Source organism: Asparagus officinalis, chromosome 8 (genome assembly GCF_001876935.1).
Source record: "Asparagus officinalis chromosome 8, Aspof.V1, whole genome shotgun sequence".
NCBI lineage: Eukaryota > Viridiplantae > Streptophyta > Magnoliopsida > Asparagales > Asparagaceae > Asparagus > Asparagus officinalis.
This window is the reverse complement of record NC_033801.1, coordinates 125,709,767-125,727,372: the sequence shown is the minus strand read 5'-3', so window position 1 is coordinate 125,727,372 and position 17,606 is coordinate 125,709,767. Positions and strand designations below refer to the sequence as shown.

General features: G+C 38.4%; 2 protein-coding genes across 5 annotated transcripts in view; one reads left to right on the top strand and one right to left on the bottom strand.

Annotated features, from left to right (window-relative positions):
- Positions 1-13,184, top strand: part of LOC109820050 (uncharacterized aarF domain-containing protein kinase At5g05200, chloroplastic) — a 19,593-nt gene extending 6,409 nt beyond the window's left edge. Inside the window, exons 7-11 of one of the 2 annotated variants that reach the window (XM_020386108.1) lie at positions 4,423-4,688; positions 4,786-4,883; positions 5,735-5,913; positions 6,297-6,407; positions 12,806-13,184. In XM_020386108.1, coding sequence (XP_020241697.1) covers positions 4,423-4,688; positions 4,786-4,883; positions 5,735-5,913; positions 6,297-6,407; positions 12,806-12,988 — 837 coding nt within the window. In that variant the 3' untranslated portion in view covers positions 12,989-13,184. The remainder of the gene's footprint in view (positions 1-4,422; positions 4,689-4,785; positions 4,884-5,734; positions 5,914-6,296; positions 6,408-12,805) is intronic. The other variant, XM_020386109.1, reaches the window with a different exon arrangement.
- LOC109822983 (uncharacterized protein DDB_G0271670) lies at positions 13,567-16,596 on the bottom strand. 3 transcript variants are annotated; one of them, XM_020389286.1, is made up of 5 exons: positions 16,548-16,596; positions 16,018-16,223; positions 15,901-15,942; positions 15,309-15,440; positions 13,567-15,113 (listed from the first exon to the last, which is right to left on the bottom strand). In XM_020389286.1, exons 4-5 carry the CDS (start codon positions 15,424-15,426, stop codon positions 13,804-13,806), a joined length of 1,428 nt encoding a protein of 475 aa, XP_020244875.1. In that variant the 5' UTR covers positions 15,427-15,440; positions 15,901-15,942; positions 16,018-16,223; positions 16,548-16,596; the 3' UTR covers positions 13,567-13,803. The 3 variants fall into 3 exon arrangements, with proteins under 3 accessions (XP_020244875.1, XP_020244873.1, XP_020244874.1); XM_020389284.1 differs by having other exon boundaries at positions 15,309-15,445; positions 15,901-16,223; XM_020389285.1 differs by having other exon boundaries at positions 15,901-16,223.

The window sequence follows — 17,606 nt, the reverse complement described above, 5'->3', positions numbered from 1 at the left end:
TAAATCTACTAAAACTTATAAAGAATTTTCCAAGAAAAAAATTCTAGAAAATTTTGACTAACATAAGTTTATGCCACTTCGTGAACAAGCTTAACTATAACTTAAAATCTTTGAATTATTATTTGCATAAATTTGAACCTCATAAGGTCTCAAAACTATTTTAGGATATTATAGTACAACTAATCCTTTGTATAATCCGAATGTAAAATAAAATAGATAAAAGTTATATAATGTATATAAGATTGTTCAATTCAAATTGTGTCATCCATATGTTGCATTTGTTCAGTAGGGATTTGCTCAATAGGATAGATACACCTAGAAAAAATAAAACAAAATGAAAATAGATTACCCATACATAGTCTGTATCCCTAACATTTACCCTAGGCACAAGAACTTAAACCCTTTTACTTAATTATATTGTTGATGGATATAATTACTTCAACCTTTAAAGTTACATCTCATATCTAGCTGATTAAAGAACAAAAAGAAAAAGAAAAAGAAAGAAATCCAATTCCACAATCCAAACAAACCATTCAAATTCTTTTGCTTTGGATTCTTTTTTGGCAACCGTTTCAATTGCTCTCCTCCCATAATCCCACAATTCCAGCTGCTTGAATAGTCTCATGTAATTCTCTAGAGACACATAATTACAAAAATACCCTCATACTTCCCTCCAAATTTCCATTTTTCATTGTTATACCATTTGTTTAAGCTACATTCAAACTTGATGATTAAATCACAAGAGAAAATACAGTGTTACCTCCAGGGTATCAAAACCCAAAAATCTGTCTCAACTCAAATCTGCAACACCTATGGAGAAACCAACATCATATTCCTGACGGCGTTGTCGTTATGAAGAAAATGATGTTTGAACCACTACAATCGGACAATCGAGCAATCTGAAAATCAACTTCTTCTCTCTCTATTTCTCTCTCTCCTTGCTTTGGAATCCGCGCACCACAAATAGATGCTTTCAGGTTCTCAAAAAATCAACTACATGGTAATATCAAATCACATGCACCCTATTCCTTTAATAAGGAATATTATCCCTAGGACCTTGAAGTCCTAATCTATTTCATATAGGCCACTAGAAATCCTTCTTCAACAAGAATTCAATCATGAACCTCATGTAGGCCGCAATTTTGGGTTGGACTGCAAATATGCATGAACCTTCTAATAGTCATAGATAAATGTATGAGAATCAAAATCAACTAAGACAACCAAGCACATTTGTCTATTCTTAGGGGCAAATTTGTTATTTCAACTGAATAATGATATTATTTATTTTTGTAATTATCCTCCGTGATTTCATATAACAGCAAAGCAGTACACCCTGTAAAATGGTGGCTGGCAACATTGGAAACCAAAAATACAACACGTGGAACAATTCACTACATTAATGGTGGCTAACAACATTAATGCTTCTCTATTGAGTTCTCCATTTCCCCATTTCTCTCTCTAACTCGCTTCCTGCTCTCTGTAACTCACTTCCATCTTCTATCATCTTCCATCTTCGTATGAAGAACACAACAACAATTCATTAAAAATCATCCTAACCATCCAAGCTTTCGCTGGAGTGAATCTGGATTCACTCCAGTGAATCTGGATTCACTCCATTGAATCTGGATTATATTGAAGCTCGATTCATTAGAGTGAATCCAGATTCACTGAATTGAATCCAGATTCAGTGGACTGAAACTCGTTATCAAACAATAGCAAATCTGCAAAAAAAAAAAGAATAAGAAATTTATGGTAAAAAATAAGCTATAAAATTTTAAATCATTATAAGATTTCACATTTTACAGCAAAAAGTTACGATTTTTATGGTAAAAAACAAACACCTCACATAACTGAATCTGGATTCACTACAGTGAATCTAGATTCACTCATGCGTTTATTTCTTCAAAATTACAGCACATGCATTTATTTCTTCAACAATTCATTAAAAACCATCCTAACCATCCAAGCTTTCGCTGGAGTGAATCTGGATTCACTCCAGTGAATCTGGATTCACTCCAGTGAATCTGGATTCACTCCAGTGAATCTGGATTCACTCCAGTGAATCTGGATTCACTCCAGTGAATCTGGATTCACTCCAGTGAATCTGGATTCACTCCAGTGAATCTGGATTCACTCCAGTGAATCTGGATTCACTCCAGTGAATCTGGATTCACTCCAGTGAATCTGGATTCACTCCAGTGAATCTGGATTCACTCCAGTGAATCTGGATTCACTCCAGTGAATCTGGATTCACTCCAGTGAATCTGGATTCACTCCAGTGAATCTGGATTCACTCCAGTGAATCTGGATTCACTCCAGTGAATCTGGATTCACTCCAGTGAATCTGGATTCACTCCAGTGAATCTGGATTCACTCCAGTGAATCTGGATTCACTCCAGTGAATCTGGATTCACTCCAGTGAATCTGGATTCACTCCAGTGAATCTGGATTCACTCCAGTGAATCTGGATTCACTCCAGTGAATCTGGATTATATTGAAGAATAAAAAACTTATGGTAAAAAACAAGCTATGAAATTTTAAACCATGAAAAGATTTCACCTTTTACAGCAAAAAATTACGATTTTTATGGTAAAAAACAAACACCTCACATAACTGAATCTGGATTCACTGCAGTTATATATGCAACTTTTAAATATAATAGATTTACTTCCTCTCTATGAGATAATATCCTTACTAGTTTTTTAGCCTGTGAAAAGCATGAGGTAGCAATTTTTCATTTATTCCAAACTTTCCCCTATATATTTTCTCCCCACACTTGGTGTCCCACATATACTTACATTGCAATGACTGGCTAGTTTTGATTGTAAGCTTACATCTTCTCCTTCACTTTATAACGTATATTGTTCTCATCTTCAGGTAAGCATACATTTTAAAATGTGGTCAAACCATCCAAAGAGAATCTAAATGATAATCCCTTGAATTCTCTCTCCAAAAAAAGACTTCTTAGCATTGGACCCAAGGTACTTGTTATGTGTAGCGAGTAGATCCAAATCCTTCAATGTATCCATTTCCTCTGAGGATTTTAGATAGGATTCATATCAAGTCCAAATCACTAACATGATTTGAACTCTAACTGCCTGTTCTTCTGCAGAAGAACATGAAATATGCAATTTGGATTAGCAATAGAAGACGAACTTTTCAGCGGTTGTATATAGCTCTTGTGACTACTAAGAGAGAATTTTCTTGAATTGTCAGGTGACCTATAGCACTTGTAGCCTTTAAAAGATGGTGTTTCACTATGTGATACTTCATTGAAAGTAAGTGTGGTATATTATTAATGATAATGTATTATGCAATAATGTTACAAATAATGACATTCTACTACCATGTCAATCCCAAACTATATCAATAAAAAAATCAAATTTAAAGCAAGATTTCTACCTAAACCTAAATGACCTAAATGATCGCTCAAGTTAACTTACTAAAAAAGGCACTAGCTCCTTCTCAGGACCATAACCCATCATTTGATCATATATCTTACATGAGCTTATATTACTATAATTACACAACATTTGCAACAAAAAAGTATTCGAACCTAACCCACTAAGGCCATGATCAAAGCAATACATCCTATACTTGTTGTGTCAAGGTCTTAATAACTTCGAAGGGAGGAGAGGAAGGTCTTGAAGGAACAATGTGCAAATGTTGTTTAGATTTAGCTCTAGGGAGGCATTTATGGTCCACAATTAATGTAGTCATGGATATTCTAATATCATATTGCTGGTGTCATGGAAAAAAAAATGAAATCTAAAGGGTGAACAACTGAATTTGATGACACAATTCTAGGCTAAATTGATGTACGACACACAAACACAAATATTTCAATAATTAAAACTGAAATACTCTTAATGCAACAAAGTTTACAGGCAGAAAATTTTAAGGACTACATATTACATACACATATATAACAACAACAACAACAATAACAACCACAACTAAGTCATGGATGGTTTCTTAGCCTTACCATTTGCTATATTATCAATGATTGAAGTTATTCTGCTTGTTCCTAAGGCTCTACGCTGAATTAATCTCTCCGGTGCAGAGGATTAATTTACTACTTGATCTGAAACAAATATTTCCTTCAATCCGTGTCTACTTGTTAAATTTTTTATAATTATCAAATTTTATCCCAAGAAATACACTTAGTGTTAACGAGAAGTTTTATCATACACTGGAGCTTGTGGTTTAACTTTCTATTAGAGTTGGGAAGTTTGACTTTTTGTCTAGCCTTGGTTCTTTTCGTGTATTGTCCAGAAATGTAATGCCCCACCCCACCCCCCAAAGAAAAAAAAGAAAGCAAGAAAAGAAAAGAAAAACCACCTTCTCCCTCTTTTTGTTTGTGTTGGCTAACTTCTCTGGAAACATTTTCTGAAAGCAACCCGTTTTAAATTACCGCACTAGGTAGGCGTTGTTGGAGATATAAGAGAATCAATGCTTGAAGAGGTAGATTTCCAAAAAGAGGCTGTAAATATTGAGACTTTCCGGAGATATTTAGAGACCATGGGACTTGAGGGACAAGCAAAGGCGCCAAAAGTCTATCACCATTGCAGCTCTAGACGAATATTGACAATGGAGAGGCTTTATGGAGTTCCTCTCACTGATCTTGATTCTATAAGATCACTTGTTCCTGATCCTGAGACAGCTCTTGTAACTGCACTTAATGTCTGGTATTAAACCTCTACTTCTATTTTGATATCTATTATTGCATTGTTAATATTTGCTCATAAGAAAAGGCTTAAATGCAATGATGCCATTGTTCTGTAGGTTTGGAAGCTTGATTGCATGTGACACCTTTCATGCAGATGTCCATGCAGGGAACCTATGGTTGCTTCGTGATGGCAAGATCGGGTTTCTTGATTTTGGTAAGTCCCACCGGAGCCATCTGGGATCCAAATTGCGTATACTTTAGTCTCTTTCTTCTGTAGCATCTCGCAATTACACCTGTAACTTTATGAATGAGCACAGTCTAGGATAAATTAATTTTCACATCTACTATTAAGCTATGTGTCAGAGCTACAGGGCTTTGCTTATTAATTTTATTATGTTATATAAATTACAAATATATGTATCAACTATTTATGGAACGTATAATAATATTACTTTAAGATGCTAACCGTTTCCTTATATACAAATCCTGATTCTGAACAAGTTTTAAGTTTTAACTACTAGCCTGCACACCTAGTGTATTTTATTTTAAAAAGTGACAGGAAAAATAAAGTGCTGCTGTTATCATGTGTTTTGAAGGAGGACCTATGGATGTATATATATATTAATATTGATAATTAACTATGATCTATTTATGAAGTCTTGATGGTCAATCATACTTCTTTCCAAAGTCTAGATTAATTGATGGCAAAGTGAGCTATTACTTACATTGTTTTGATGATGTGTATTATACAAATCCTGATTTTAAACAAGTTTTAAGTTTTAACTACTAGCCCGACACCTAGTGGATTTTATTTTGAAAATTAACAGGAAAAATAAAGTGCTGCCCTTATCATGTGTTTTGAAGGAGGACCTATTGATGTATATATTGATAATTAACTATGATCTATTTATGAAGTTTTGATCGTCAATCATACTTCTTTTGAAAGTCTAGATTAGTTGATGGCAAAGTGAGCTATTACTTACATTGTTTTGATGATGTGTATATGTATTTTTACTACATTTATAGCATAATTTTTGTGCATATTAATCAGATTAGTTCTTTCAGGAATTGTTGGACGAATATCTCCAAAAACATGGGCCGCTATGGAGATTTTTTTGGCATCCTTTGCAAGTGAAGATTATGATTCTATGGCATCTGCCTTGATTGAAATGGGTGCTACAGAAAAGAATGTAGATTCTAAGGCCTTTGCCAGAGACTTGCAAAATGTTTTCTCCTCAATAAAGGTACTGGTTATTTCTTTAGCCAGATGAGTCTAGCAATATATTATTTTCTCGTTAATAAAGCTCTGCATAGTTTTGGTATCAAATACCAAATAATTACTAGTGATGAAACAACACCATTATATCAGGAAAACTTTAGAAGGTTTTCTACTGTAAAGCAAGAATACCTAGTAACCAAGTTGTAATTTCAAGACACGTACATGTGCATGCGCCAATTGTACACAATGATGGTTGAGTAACAGAAGACGTGAATCATTAAGCCTTCTTATTAATGGACTTTGGTGATCTGAACAATGAATTCTATCATATTTTTTTATTATACTTTTCCTATAGTATTTCCTAGATATGATTCTTGCTTTTTTTTTCACTTTGCTCTGTACTGGCAGGATCTAGACACAGAAATTGTTGTTGCAACTGCGAGAGGACCAAATGCAGCTGCTGTCTCTGCTAATGTAGTTGTGGATGAGAACCAGATGAATGCCCTATTTCTTGATTTGGTAAACTGATTTCTTCATAATGGCAGCCATTATTTGAGTCATCTAAACCTTTATTCTCAATAACATAATACTAAAATGATTATGCTGCATGAAATGGTGATTGGGCTTACCAGATATTGACACTTTGAATTCATTACTGATTACTGGCTTAGGAAACTATGGGAAAGGTTTCTTGTTTAGAAGGCTGCTGTATGGGTAGGAAAATTGTCCTAATGCAATTTAAGCTCATGAATCAAGATATATTTTGCTTGTGCCTAGCAGGCAGATATCTTATCCATATATCTGGTTTGCAGAAGAATCCAACCGAGGAACCTTTCATGAACCTTAGATAACTGACCTTAAGTTTCGATAATGCTTAAAACTGTTTCGTTTAAGAAATGTAGATAACATGGATAAATCTTAGTTAAGCCTTCACCATATGCAATGATTATTCTCTATACAACCTGTGAAAATTTGTAACATGTAGAATGAGTCGGTTCCATCTATTATTAACTGTCTGATGTGTCTTTGATCAAGATATTGTAGAAATGGCAGTAATCAGGCATATGACAGTCGACAGGTTAGCGGTCGACCGTAACGGTCAACCGCGTTCGTGCACAGACCTCACTGTGTGTTTGGGTCTTTGGCGGTCGACCGCGTTTTTCTCTGGACTTTGGAGCCTGTTCTGGATTTGGTGCGGTCGATCGTGGCAGTCGACCGCGATGGCATCGCGGTCGACCGCCACGGTCGATCGCCGCAGCGGTTTTGGGCTGGTTCTGTTTGCAGACCCGTTTCGTTTGGGTTTTCTATAAATACCCAAAGTCACGGTTCTAGGGTTAAGGCAAGAGGGATTTAGCAGCCATTGTGGGAGATTTCTTGGGCTTCTATTGTTGGAGCATTTGGGAGAGATCAAGAGTGATTTGGGAGGGTTTCTCGTGAGATTTGTAACCCTAGTTGTATCCCCTTGATTTCTAATAGTAAAAACTCCCCCTTCCTTACCCCGTGGACGTAGGCATCTCGTCGAACCACGTTAAAACTGGTGTTATTGTGTTTGTGCTATTGTTTGGTGTGTTTGTTCATCTCTCTCGGTTATTTGGTATTGGATCTCGACACAGGGGTTTCCTCAACAAGTGGTATCAAAGCTTTGTGTAACGCTTGGGCTTTTTGGAGGTGTAGATCAGTTGGAAAGTTCATCTAGAGCTTCGGTTGGTGATAAAGGTGAAATCTTTGTGGTAAAAATTCTATCTTTGTTCAATTTGGATCTATTTCTTGTTCGTTCCGTAATTATTTATTGGGTTGTAAGCTGTCTAAAAATCACAATAGATAGCTTATCCCCCATCAACCACCAATGATGGAAGTTACAATCCGACGACTTCCAGAAGGCTGTAATCTGAAGACTTTCGCGTAGATTGCTGAAGGTTATAATCTGACGACCTTCACGACAACTGATGGAAGCTCTACTTCAACAACCTTCACAATCAACATCGGGAGTTACAATCTGACGACTCTCATATTCTCAAGGAGCCAAGACGAAGATTACAAGACAATGATCTTTGCAACGCTATGACAAAAAGAGATTACTTGGTGATAATCTCTGCAAGGCAAGACGCGGAGGTCCTCCCCATGTTTCAACATCAAAACGCCAAGGTCGAACCCGCGTTACAACATCAAAACGCCAGGGTCGAACCCCGCGTTATAACATCAAAACGCCAGGGTCGAACCCCGCGTCACAACATCAAAAAACGCCAGGGTCGAAACCCGCGTTACAACATCAAAACGCCAAGGTCGAACCCGCGTTACAACATCAAAACGCCAGGGTCGAACCCCGCGTCACAACATCAAAAAACGCCAAGGTCGACCCTCGCGTTTTTCTACGCCCTGCGGGTACCCAACTCCGCGTCTCCAGTCTAAAATGTGGAGTTAGGATCCTGAACGCCAACGTGGGCATTGTTAATTTGACTCATTCAACATGAGCTGAACGGTTCTAAAACCGTTTCCCACGATTTGGGGGCGGTTACACCCCATTATGGAGAGAATTAAGGGGGCGGTTACACCCCTTAATTCCCTATAAATATGGATAAACTCAACTGAGTTCCGGGCGGGGGTTTTTGGCTGGATTTTTCGGATCTGAGAATTGGCAGCAAGAGGGAGATCGACGTTCATCCTCAGCTAAGATCGACCACCAGAGCTTTCTTCTAGCCTTGGCTTATTAACCGATCTTCGGTTCAAATCAACTCTTTTACAGAGTTCTTCTAAACTCGTTCAGAGTTCTCAAACTTGCCACGCAAGTTCTCCACAACGTCAAATCGTGAGGAGAAGATATCGTTCCAGTGAAGCAAAACAGCGGATCGTCAACGGAGAGCAATTTCGACGCGAGCAATTGAAGGAGGCACTCCACCGCTACCAAGAAGAACCCAGTTTTAAACAAAGAGGAGAATCAAATCCGTTCTCTCCTCTTTTGTAATCAAGTTGTAATCGGAATCAAAGAAATACAAATTAATTTTCTTTATTCTTTTCATTGCAATTTTCCCACAAACATGGGTGCTTTGAGATATATGACCGGGAAAGATAAAAGTGAGGAGGGTTCTTCTAGTGTGAAGACCGTCCAAAGTTTGAATGTCCATTCTATGAAGATAGATGTGGAGAAGTTCGATAGCACAAATAATTTTGGACTTTGGAGATACGAAGTCATAGATGCGCTAAATACGCAAAATTTGGAAGATACGTTGGAGTTGGACGGGAAATCGAACGACATTGATGAGAAGGTTTGGAAGAAAATGAATAGAACGGCGTGTGGTGTAATTAGGTCTTGTTTTACTCAAGATCTAAAATATGATGTAATGAATGAGACTTCGGCAAAGAAGATTTGAGAAGTCCTAGAGGGCAAGTATTTGACGAAGAGCCAGCGTCGAAAATCGTTTACATTTGAAGAGGAGGTTTTATCGCTTTCAATTGAAGAATGAGTCATCCATTAGTGATCACATGAATCACTACACGAAGCTACTTGCAGATTTGGCGAATGTAGATGTTATGGTTGAAGAAGATGACAAAACATTGTTGTTATTGAGTTCCTTGCCCGACGAGGAATATGAGACCTTCGTCCTCACTCTTATTAATATGAAGGCATCTCTTTTGTATAGTAAGGTCACCGCGGCTCTTGTGAATAATCAACTTCGAAAGAAGGACAATGAGACTTCCATTGAGCCGGTTGCTGGGGCATTGGTTGTAAGAGCTAGAAGTCCAAACCGTGGTAGGAGGTCGCGGTCTAGAGGGGGCATCCTGCAGTTGGTAGGAATCAATATGCCTTTTATAGAGAGGATGAACATTGGAAAGTCGAATGCCCAAAATTGTAAGCCGGGAAGAATAAGGGGAAAGTTATTCAAGCTTCAGAGTTGAATGTTGCCAAGGCTAGTGGCGACGTTTCAGATTCAGATTCTTTGGGCTATTCATGCCCAGCTCTTCCGTCAGTTGGTGTGGCCAACTCCACCGAGTGGATGTTGGATTCATGTGCTACTTATCACATATGTCCTAGGAGGGATTGGTTCTCCAACTTTCAAGAGTTGGAAAGAGGGGATGATGTACTTATGGGTAATGATCACAGATGTCCTATTGGTGGTATTGGTACTGTTCAGATTCAGATGAGTGACGGGATGATTCGGGAGTTGGTTGATGTGAGGGTCGTTCCTCAGCTGAGGAAGAATATCATTTCACTTGGTGTATTAGAGGCAGCTGATTATAGGGTGACCTTGGCGGATTCTCTCTTGAAGGTCATATTGGGGTCCATGACAAGGTTTTAAATATCGGCTGACATGTCGGACATGTCGGCCGACATATCGGTTTGAGGACTTGACCGACACGACATGGACATTTTCAACTCGTATGTCGGTTTTCAGGGTCAAATCGGAAATATCAGGGTCATATCGGGCATATCGGCCTATTTTTTAGCTTTGAAAAATCAACCGATATAGTACTTTTTTTTAAGATCTGTTTTTTGTTATCAGATTTGGGTTTAGTGATAAATATCCAAACCCGTTTGACCCGTTCTCATGTTTAAGGGTTTCGTATGAACCCGATAGAAAGAATTTATGAACCCAAATTCATAAATTATTTACTTTTTTATATGTTTAGTCTATAGAATTTATAAAGTATGCTTATATTGAATTTATGAATGCTTAGATTACATTTAGGACATGATATTATACATATGCGCACTACCCGATATGGCAATCCGATATTTAGTTAATGTCCCCCGATATATCCCCGATTTCCGCTATCCGACATGGATTTCAGCCATCCGACATGAACATGACATCCGACATTTAAAACCTTGGTCCATGATTATGATGAAGGGTGTCAGGAGGAGTAACTTATATTACCTGCTTGGGAGCACGGTGATTGATAGAGCGCTGATGACTTCTTTGGCTAGACTGTGATATTGTTTGGTGTTGGGGTATATGATTGGTTATGCCGTGCATAGATTGTTGAGGAGTGCTATGACCTGTAGATTGAAGTCCTTTGAGCACATTGGGATGAGCGAGAAGACCGTGGTGGAGTTTGGCACTTCTATCCACTGATCGATGAGTCTTTTAGGAGGTGTTTAGTTAGGCATTGGGGGGGCCTTCTAAGGAGGCATCATTGGGAGGTAACCGGTATTTTGTTTTCTATGTTGGGGATTGTACTAAGCATTTATGGGTTACAACCAAGTCCCGTTGGTATGAAGCCCTAGTAGTCTGCAACAGTTGGAGGAGGTGTATGGGCAGAAAGGTTACACGTCGTACTAGTTATAGTAGGGGTTTTTTCTTGCATTGGTGCCGAGCTCATGGCAGTTGGAGACACTTCATAGGAGAGGAGACAGTGGGGCGACGAGATGAGATGGCGGATTCTGTAGGCCGTTCTTTTCTGGAGGAGGATCGACGTTGGTTGTTGAGCAGTGGATTTGGTATTCGGGCTCTGACAAGTTTGAGCCATCTTATGAGGTTGTCGACTGCTGCGTTAGATATTGTTAGATCTGGTGGAGCTGTTTCAGATTTTGGTTGGCGTCGGATATTGGGCTACCCAGCACTTGGTCACATCGTGGATGTGAGATTGGATCTGATTGCGCATTTGAGATTCAGGGGTTCGTCTGGCTATCAGTCGGGAGCTTCTGAGTTTGGTCTGAGCAGGTATGTCAATTTGGACTCTCCGCAGGTGAAGAGTATTGATCAGATCAGTAGGATATCGCAGCGGGTGGAGGGTGATGCTACTCCACATTGGGTGGAGCTTACTCCACATACTCCAGGTTATTTTGCATTAGTTGAGATTCCGGCTAAGGTGACACAGTTTGGGGATCAGATTGTTCAGGATGCAGATGACGAGTTATCAGTTTCGAGTGCAGCTGGTGGATGTAGCTTGGATACAGCCATTGGTTCACCTCAGGTGGAGGTGTTTGGATCGTTTCAGTATGAGGCCGTTGGTGACGCTATCAGTCGCACTTTGGATGTTGGTATTGGTGAAGAGTTAAGGACTCTTCTTTTGGATTGAAGGTCTTTGGAGGCCATTGGGTGAACTACGTGAAGGCTTGATTCCTTGGAGAGGATACGTATGCAGTCAGTTTTGATGTAGCCGATTTGGTGAGTAGACAGTTGGTTTGGGGTGAGTGTTCGCACTCCCGTTTGGGTCTCGACGTGTTGTGGATACGGTCCGTTGTCATGAGTCTGTTGTCATGGCATACTGGATGCAACAAGTGAGGCAAATTGGTTTGGTTGGTGTCGGCTCAGTTTGGTAGAATCTTCGCTGAGGTGGAGATTTGTAGAAATGGCAGAAATCAGGCATATGGCAGTCGGCAGGTTGGCGGTCGACCGTGGCGGTCGCCCGCGTTCGTGCACAGACCTCACTGTGTGTTTGGATCTTTGGGCGTCGACCGCGTTTTCTCTGGATTTTGGAAGCATGTTTCTGGATTTGGTGCGGTCGACCGTGGCAGTCGACCGCGAGGCATGCGGTCGGCGACCGCCACGGTCGACCGCAGCAGCGGTTTTGGGCTAGTTTTTTTGGCAAGACGATCCGTTTCGTTTGGGTTTTCTATAAATACCTAAAGTCACGGTTCTAGGGTTAAGGCAAGAGGGTTTCAGCAGCCATTGTGGGGGATTTCTTGGGCTTCTATTGTTGGAGCATTCTGGAAAGATCAAGAGTGAGTTGGGAGGGTTTCTTGTGAGATTTGTAACCCTAGTTGTATCCCCTTGATTTCTAATAGTGAAAACCCCCCCTTCCTTGCCCCGTGGACGTAGGCATCTCGCCGAACCACGTTAAAACTGGTGTTATTGTGTTTGTGCTATTGTTTGGTGTGTTTGTTCATCTCTCGGCTATTTGGTATTGGATCTCGGCACAGGGGTTTTTCCCAACAGATATGCGTTCTTACTTTTATTATCAATTTTGTATTGCAGGTTCGTGTCAGCGAATCATATGGATTAAAGTTTCCAAGGGAGTTTGCACTCCTTATAAAGCAACTTCTATATTTTGATCGCTATACTCGATTATTAGCGCCTAACATGAACATGCTCCAGGATCAAAGGATCACTGTTGTCTCCAATCGCAGAAGGATGAGGGGCATGAAGCGGTATCAGTGAGATTCTGAATTCTATACTGTATCTATATAAATTTTCACACAGTGACTAGTCTTTTTTCTTCTTATTATTATTATTATTATTATTATTATTATTTGTATATATAAGTAACTGTTCGATTGTTAGAGCCCTTGTATCTGTGTCATACGAGATATTAAAGATGAAAAATGTTTATAGTATCAAGAATATAGTTATGTCAAGCTTATCTTGCTTTTGAATTGTTTGAAGGTTCGCCCAAATAAAGTAATTCACAGGTTTGATAACAAACGAATACAGTTCTTAAGTAATTCAAACCACTGTTTTTCCTTCGTGATAGCAAACAGAGGTGCAAAATAATATGGGTAATATGCCCTGTAGTGATGATAGATATTTTTTTAATACATTAAAAAGTGTGTAAGCGATTTTAATATACATTTTTAAGAGTGTACATTAAACTTAAAAATTTTGGAGGGTAAATGAACAAACTACTACTTTTAGAAGGACGTATATATGGAAAAGGCTAGAAATTCAAGAGGGACTACGGAGAGGACATGATCCCTTGTAAATCCAAGAATCTGCATGCGCTAATCACAAAATGATTGTAACGAGAACAATACAGGTGCTCTATTCAATGAAAACAATGAAACAATGCACATACTTTCCTCTTCATACAAGAGGCAAACAAACTCTGTCGAAATCACACATGCTTCACCAATTTCTGCAGGGTTCTATTTACAACCGATTTTACTATGGCATTCTAACATTCAGTCCCTTTGAAGAATCGTCTTTCCTTAACAGCCCAAGTCTTTTGAATTGCACTGGTTCAAGGATAGACACTCTCACAATAAATATCTTGCTGAAGCGTACCCCATAATCCGATGCAAAGGTAAACCCAAACCTTTAAGATCCTCACCCTGATTAGAAGAAACCCCAGAAACATTCAACGCAGGCTCAGCCTCAGCAGAACTGCTCTCAGTACAAGAAACCCCATACTCTTCAGAATAAGAAATTGGACCTTCTGAACAATTTTCATTCTCAGCCGAAGAAGCCTGTGGAACTGGATAAGCCCTTGCAGGAAATGGCAGCAATAAAATCTCAGAACAAAACCCGCATTTCAATTTATTCAACCTTTTCTTCGATATAAGAAAGTCTGCAGGCATATGCAACATCTCGAAGCATTTGTAGCAGATGACGAAGGGAGCTCCACCTAGAACTGGACGATAAAATCTCTTCAGTGGCCGAGACTTACGCAAAGGCTGAATTGGTTCATTTGCCTTGAGATGGGGATGAAGATATGAGAGAGGCATTTTTGAGGACTGAATACAATACTTTTGTGCATATTCTTTGCCTAATTTATCTTTTAGTTCCTCGACCAGTTGTATCAACTCTTCTCGATTCTGGTTCAGGTTCTTCAATCTCATGGAATTGCTTTCATTTTGATGCCCAGATGAATTTCTCTTGACATGACGTAAATCTTTTGATGGAGAACGAGAGGGTACTTCATTCTCAGGTTCAATCGAGCTTTCTACGGAATAAAAGCTCTCAGAGCCCAACGATGCCATTCTTTTTTGTTTACTAGCATTGTATATATCTCCTCCTCCTTCCTTTGCTTTGGAGATGCCTGAACCTGAACTTGGTTGACTTCTGAATGTCCTTCTAGACTTGAGTCGATACTTTTCAGGAACTCGCTCAATTGAAGAAGAAGAAGAAGAAGAAGAAGAAGAAGAAGAAGCTGGTGAGCTAAAACTGTTGCTTTTTGTATCTTCGTGTTCTCTATCGACTATTTCCTCTCCTGATACTTCATTGCTGAGATTTGAAGATTTCTCTTCTTTCTCTTCTTCTTTATCCTCATCCTTGCAACTGAAACCAAGTAGACTGGAACTATCGGCATCTCTCTCTTCAGTGCTACAAGATACACCATTTGAGGATTCTTTGCTCTCATCAGTAGTTAAAAATTCTCCTTCCTCATGGCTGTGATTTCGATTGGTACTATTTACTTCTTCATGATTCAATGAGGAAAGATCTATATTTTGCGTAGAGGAGGACAATCCATCACCTGAGGACTCGTTATCTGATATACTTCGAGAAGTGACAGTTACAGGTGATCCTAAAGAAGAGGCACTCTCTTTACTGATACTACAGTTTTTCGCTGCACAGAAAGAACAATTGAACATCAAAGTTCATCTTCATTCTTATAGTTTTTTCACACTATAGATAGCCTGTACTTTGTGTATAAGTACATAATATTGTCCTCTTCAATTTCATCAAGTATATGAGTAATCTTTCCCGGTTTCTGACAACATGCAAAGTCTCGAATACTCGTGTAAATAGATGAAGAATTTACCTCGAAGAATAGAACCACATCCACCACACTGATACATAGGAACATCTGCAAATTCAGGAAGAAGCTTGAGGCATTTCGGGCATCTCACTAGGCGTACTTTAGCAACCGTGTTCACCATTTTAATCTGAGCACCTAAACTAGAACACAAAGATTCATTTGTTACAACTTTTATCTGAAAGTGTGAACAATTACTTGTGGATTCAATTTTATAAAATTAGCCCTGCATTTATTCTCTGGTAAGTATATGGAATTCAACTAGATGGCCCCTTTACCTAGCTTAAAGCTAATGAATCTACAAGTTTACATTGCTTGATTTTAGCTCTACACTGAACTTATATCGATGTAAAATCTTGAATAACAAGATTATACTAGACAATTTTGCAAAAGGAAAAAAAAATTCTTTGGATAATATCTATAGTAACAAGGTATTATAGATATTATCCAAGAAATCAGTCAATATGAGGGAAATTAATCACAAGGGCCTTAGCAAAAAGAGAATTCTTAATGAAATAAACAATTGATCAATGAAGAGATTGGAATATAGTTGTTTAGTTGATTAATGAACAAAGAAACAGGGTGCGTAGAGCTATACCTTGATTGATGAAGGACCCTTTAATAGTTTCTTCCTCTTCTTCTGTAAATGGATGAATGAGTGAAGAAGAAAAGGACTGAAGAAATTAAACTTGAAGAGCTGAAGAAATTTGTGAACCTCAAAAAGAGATATAGAGGAGATTGTGGTCAAAGAAGAAGATCTGACTGAGTCTCTCTGTTTCTGTTATCTACAGCTTCTCTTGATTTCTTGTCAAAGTTTTAGAGAGAGAGAGAGAGAGGACTTGAACAAAGCAAGGAAGCGTTGAAGAGTGAAAAAGTCAAGTGCTGTTTTGTTTTGCCTTTGGAGATGAGGTCTTTGCAATCCTGGTAATGAATAAAAAAGTCAATGCCACCCAATATGTAGCTAAAATACATTAAAAATGAATTTAGTAATACAAATATCAACAAGAACCCAATATTTAACAAGAATTTTGTTAAATATGACCTGTCTCCTAGTTTTATAAGAGTTTTGATATATTTGAAGTTAGAAACTGCACTTTGAACGAGAAAGCTCACGGGATATAACCCTTAATTTTCACTAAAACTTGATAGTGTCAACACAATAACTGAGATTTTCACATGAGAAATGTTAAAGTTCATTTCGCATCGATTACAAATATAAAGTAAACTTGCGAAAAAAATACATACCATCGCGTGAGTTTAAGTCCAACGCTTTGCATTTTTGCATAATTTGTCCTTATGAGTTAACAAAGAATAAGAACCTAGAAATGATGTGTAAATCGGAAAAAAAACTTATGATTATATATAAAGCAACTTGTGATTAATTTCAACAAATAAGCCATCCATGAGCATTCATTAATTAGTCACATGTTGTCTGAGCTGTCAAAGTGGGGCCATATCTTACTTTCGTGGGCCCCACTGTCTAGTGGGGCCCAACACCTAAATTCAGCTCTACCATTAAGTTATTAACTACCTCAACTTGGCCGGTGCAACCATAAGGTTCCCGCCAGCTGTCAAAAAAAAATTAACTTCTGAGCGGCTCGCACACTGCTGAAGACTTTTCAAATCTTTACGGATCGTTGGATTTCGAGTTTCAACACGTGTCATCATCTGCAGCGCGTAAGTCCCACGAGATTGGCGGTTACAAATTAATCACTGTGAGCGTTCGCATTAAATATACAGGCCGAGGCCTTTTTTATAATTAATAGTTAAGATGGGCATTGGGCTTTGGGCTTACATAAATCCGAACTTTAAAGTACGTAAAAAGCGGATACAGGTTGTTTGCTACCCAATTTCAGCGGTTGTCTTTTAGCAATTTAAAGGGCGGCAGTCAGGAGAAATATAAACTTTAAACAAATGCAAGCGATAAGATACGCTATCAACGCATCGCAAAATTTTTAGCAATTTTAATACATCAATTGCTAATGTTTGACTAATTCTTGGCGAAATTGTACTTAAATATTTTATTGTTTCACCATCTTTATACGTAAAAAGCGAATACAGGTTGTTTGCTACCCAATTTCAGCAGTTGTCTTTTAGCAATTTAAAGCTTTTAGCAATTTAAAGGGCGACAGTCAGGAAAAATATAAACTTTAAACAAATGCAAGCGATAAGATACGCTATCAACGCATCGCAAAATTTTAGCAATTTTAATACATTAATTGTTAATGTTTGACTAATTCTTGGCGAAATTGTACTTAAATATTTTATTGTTTCACCATCTTTATACGTAAAAAGCGAATACAG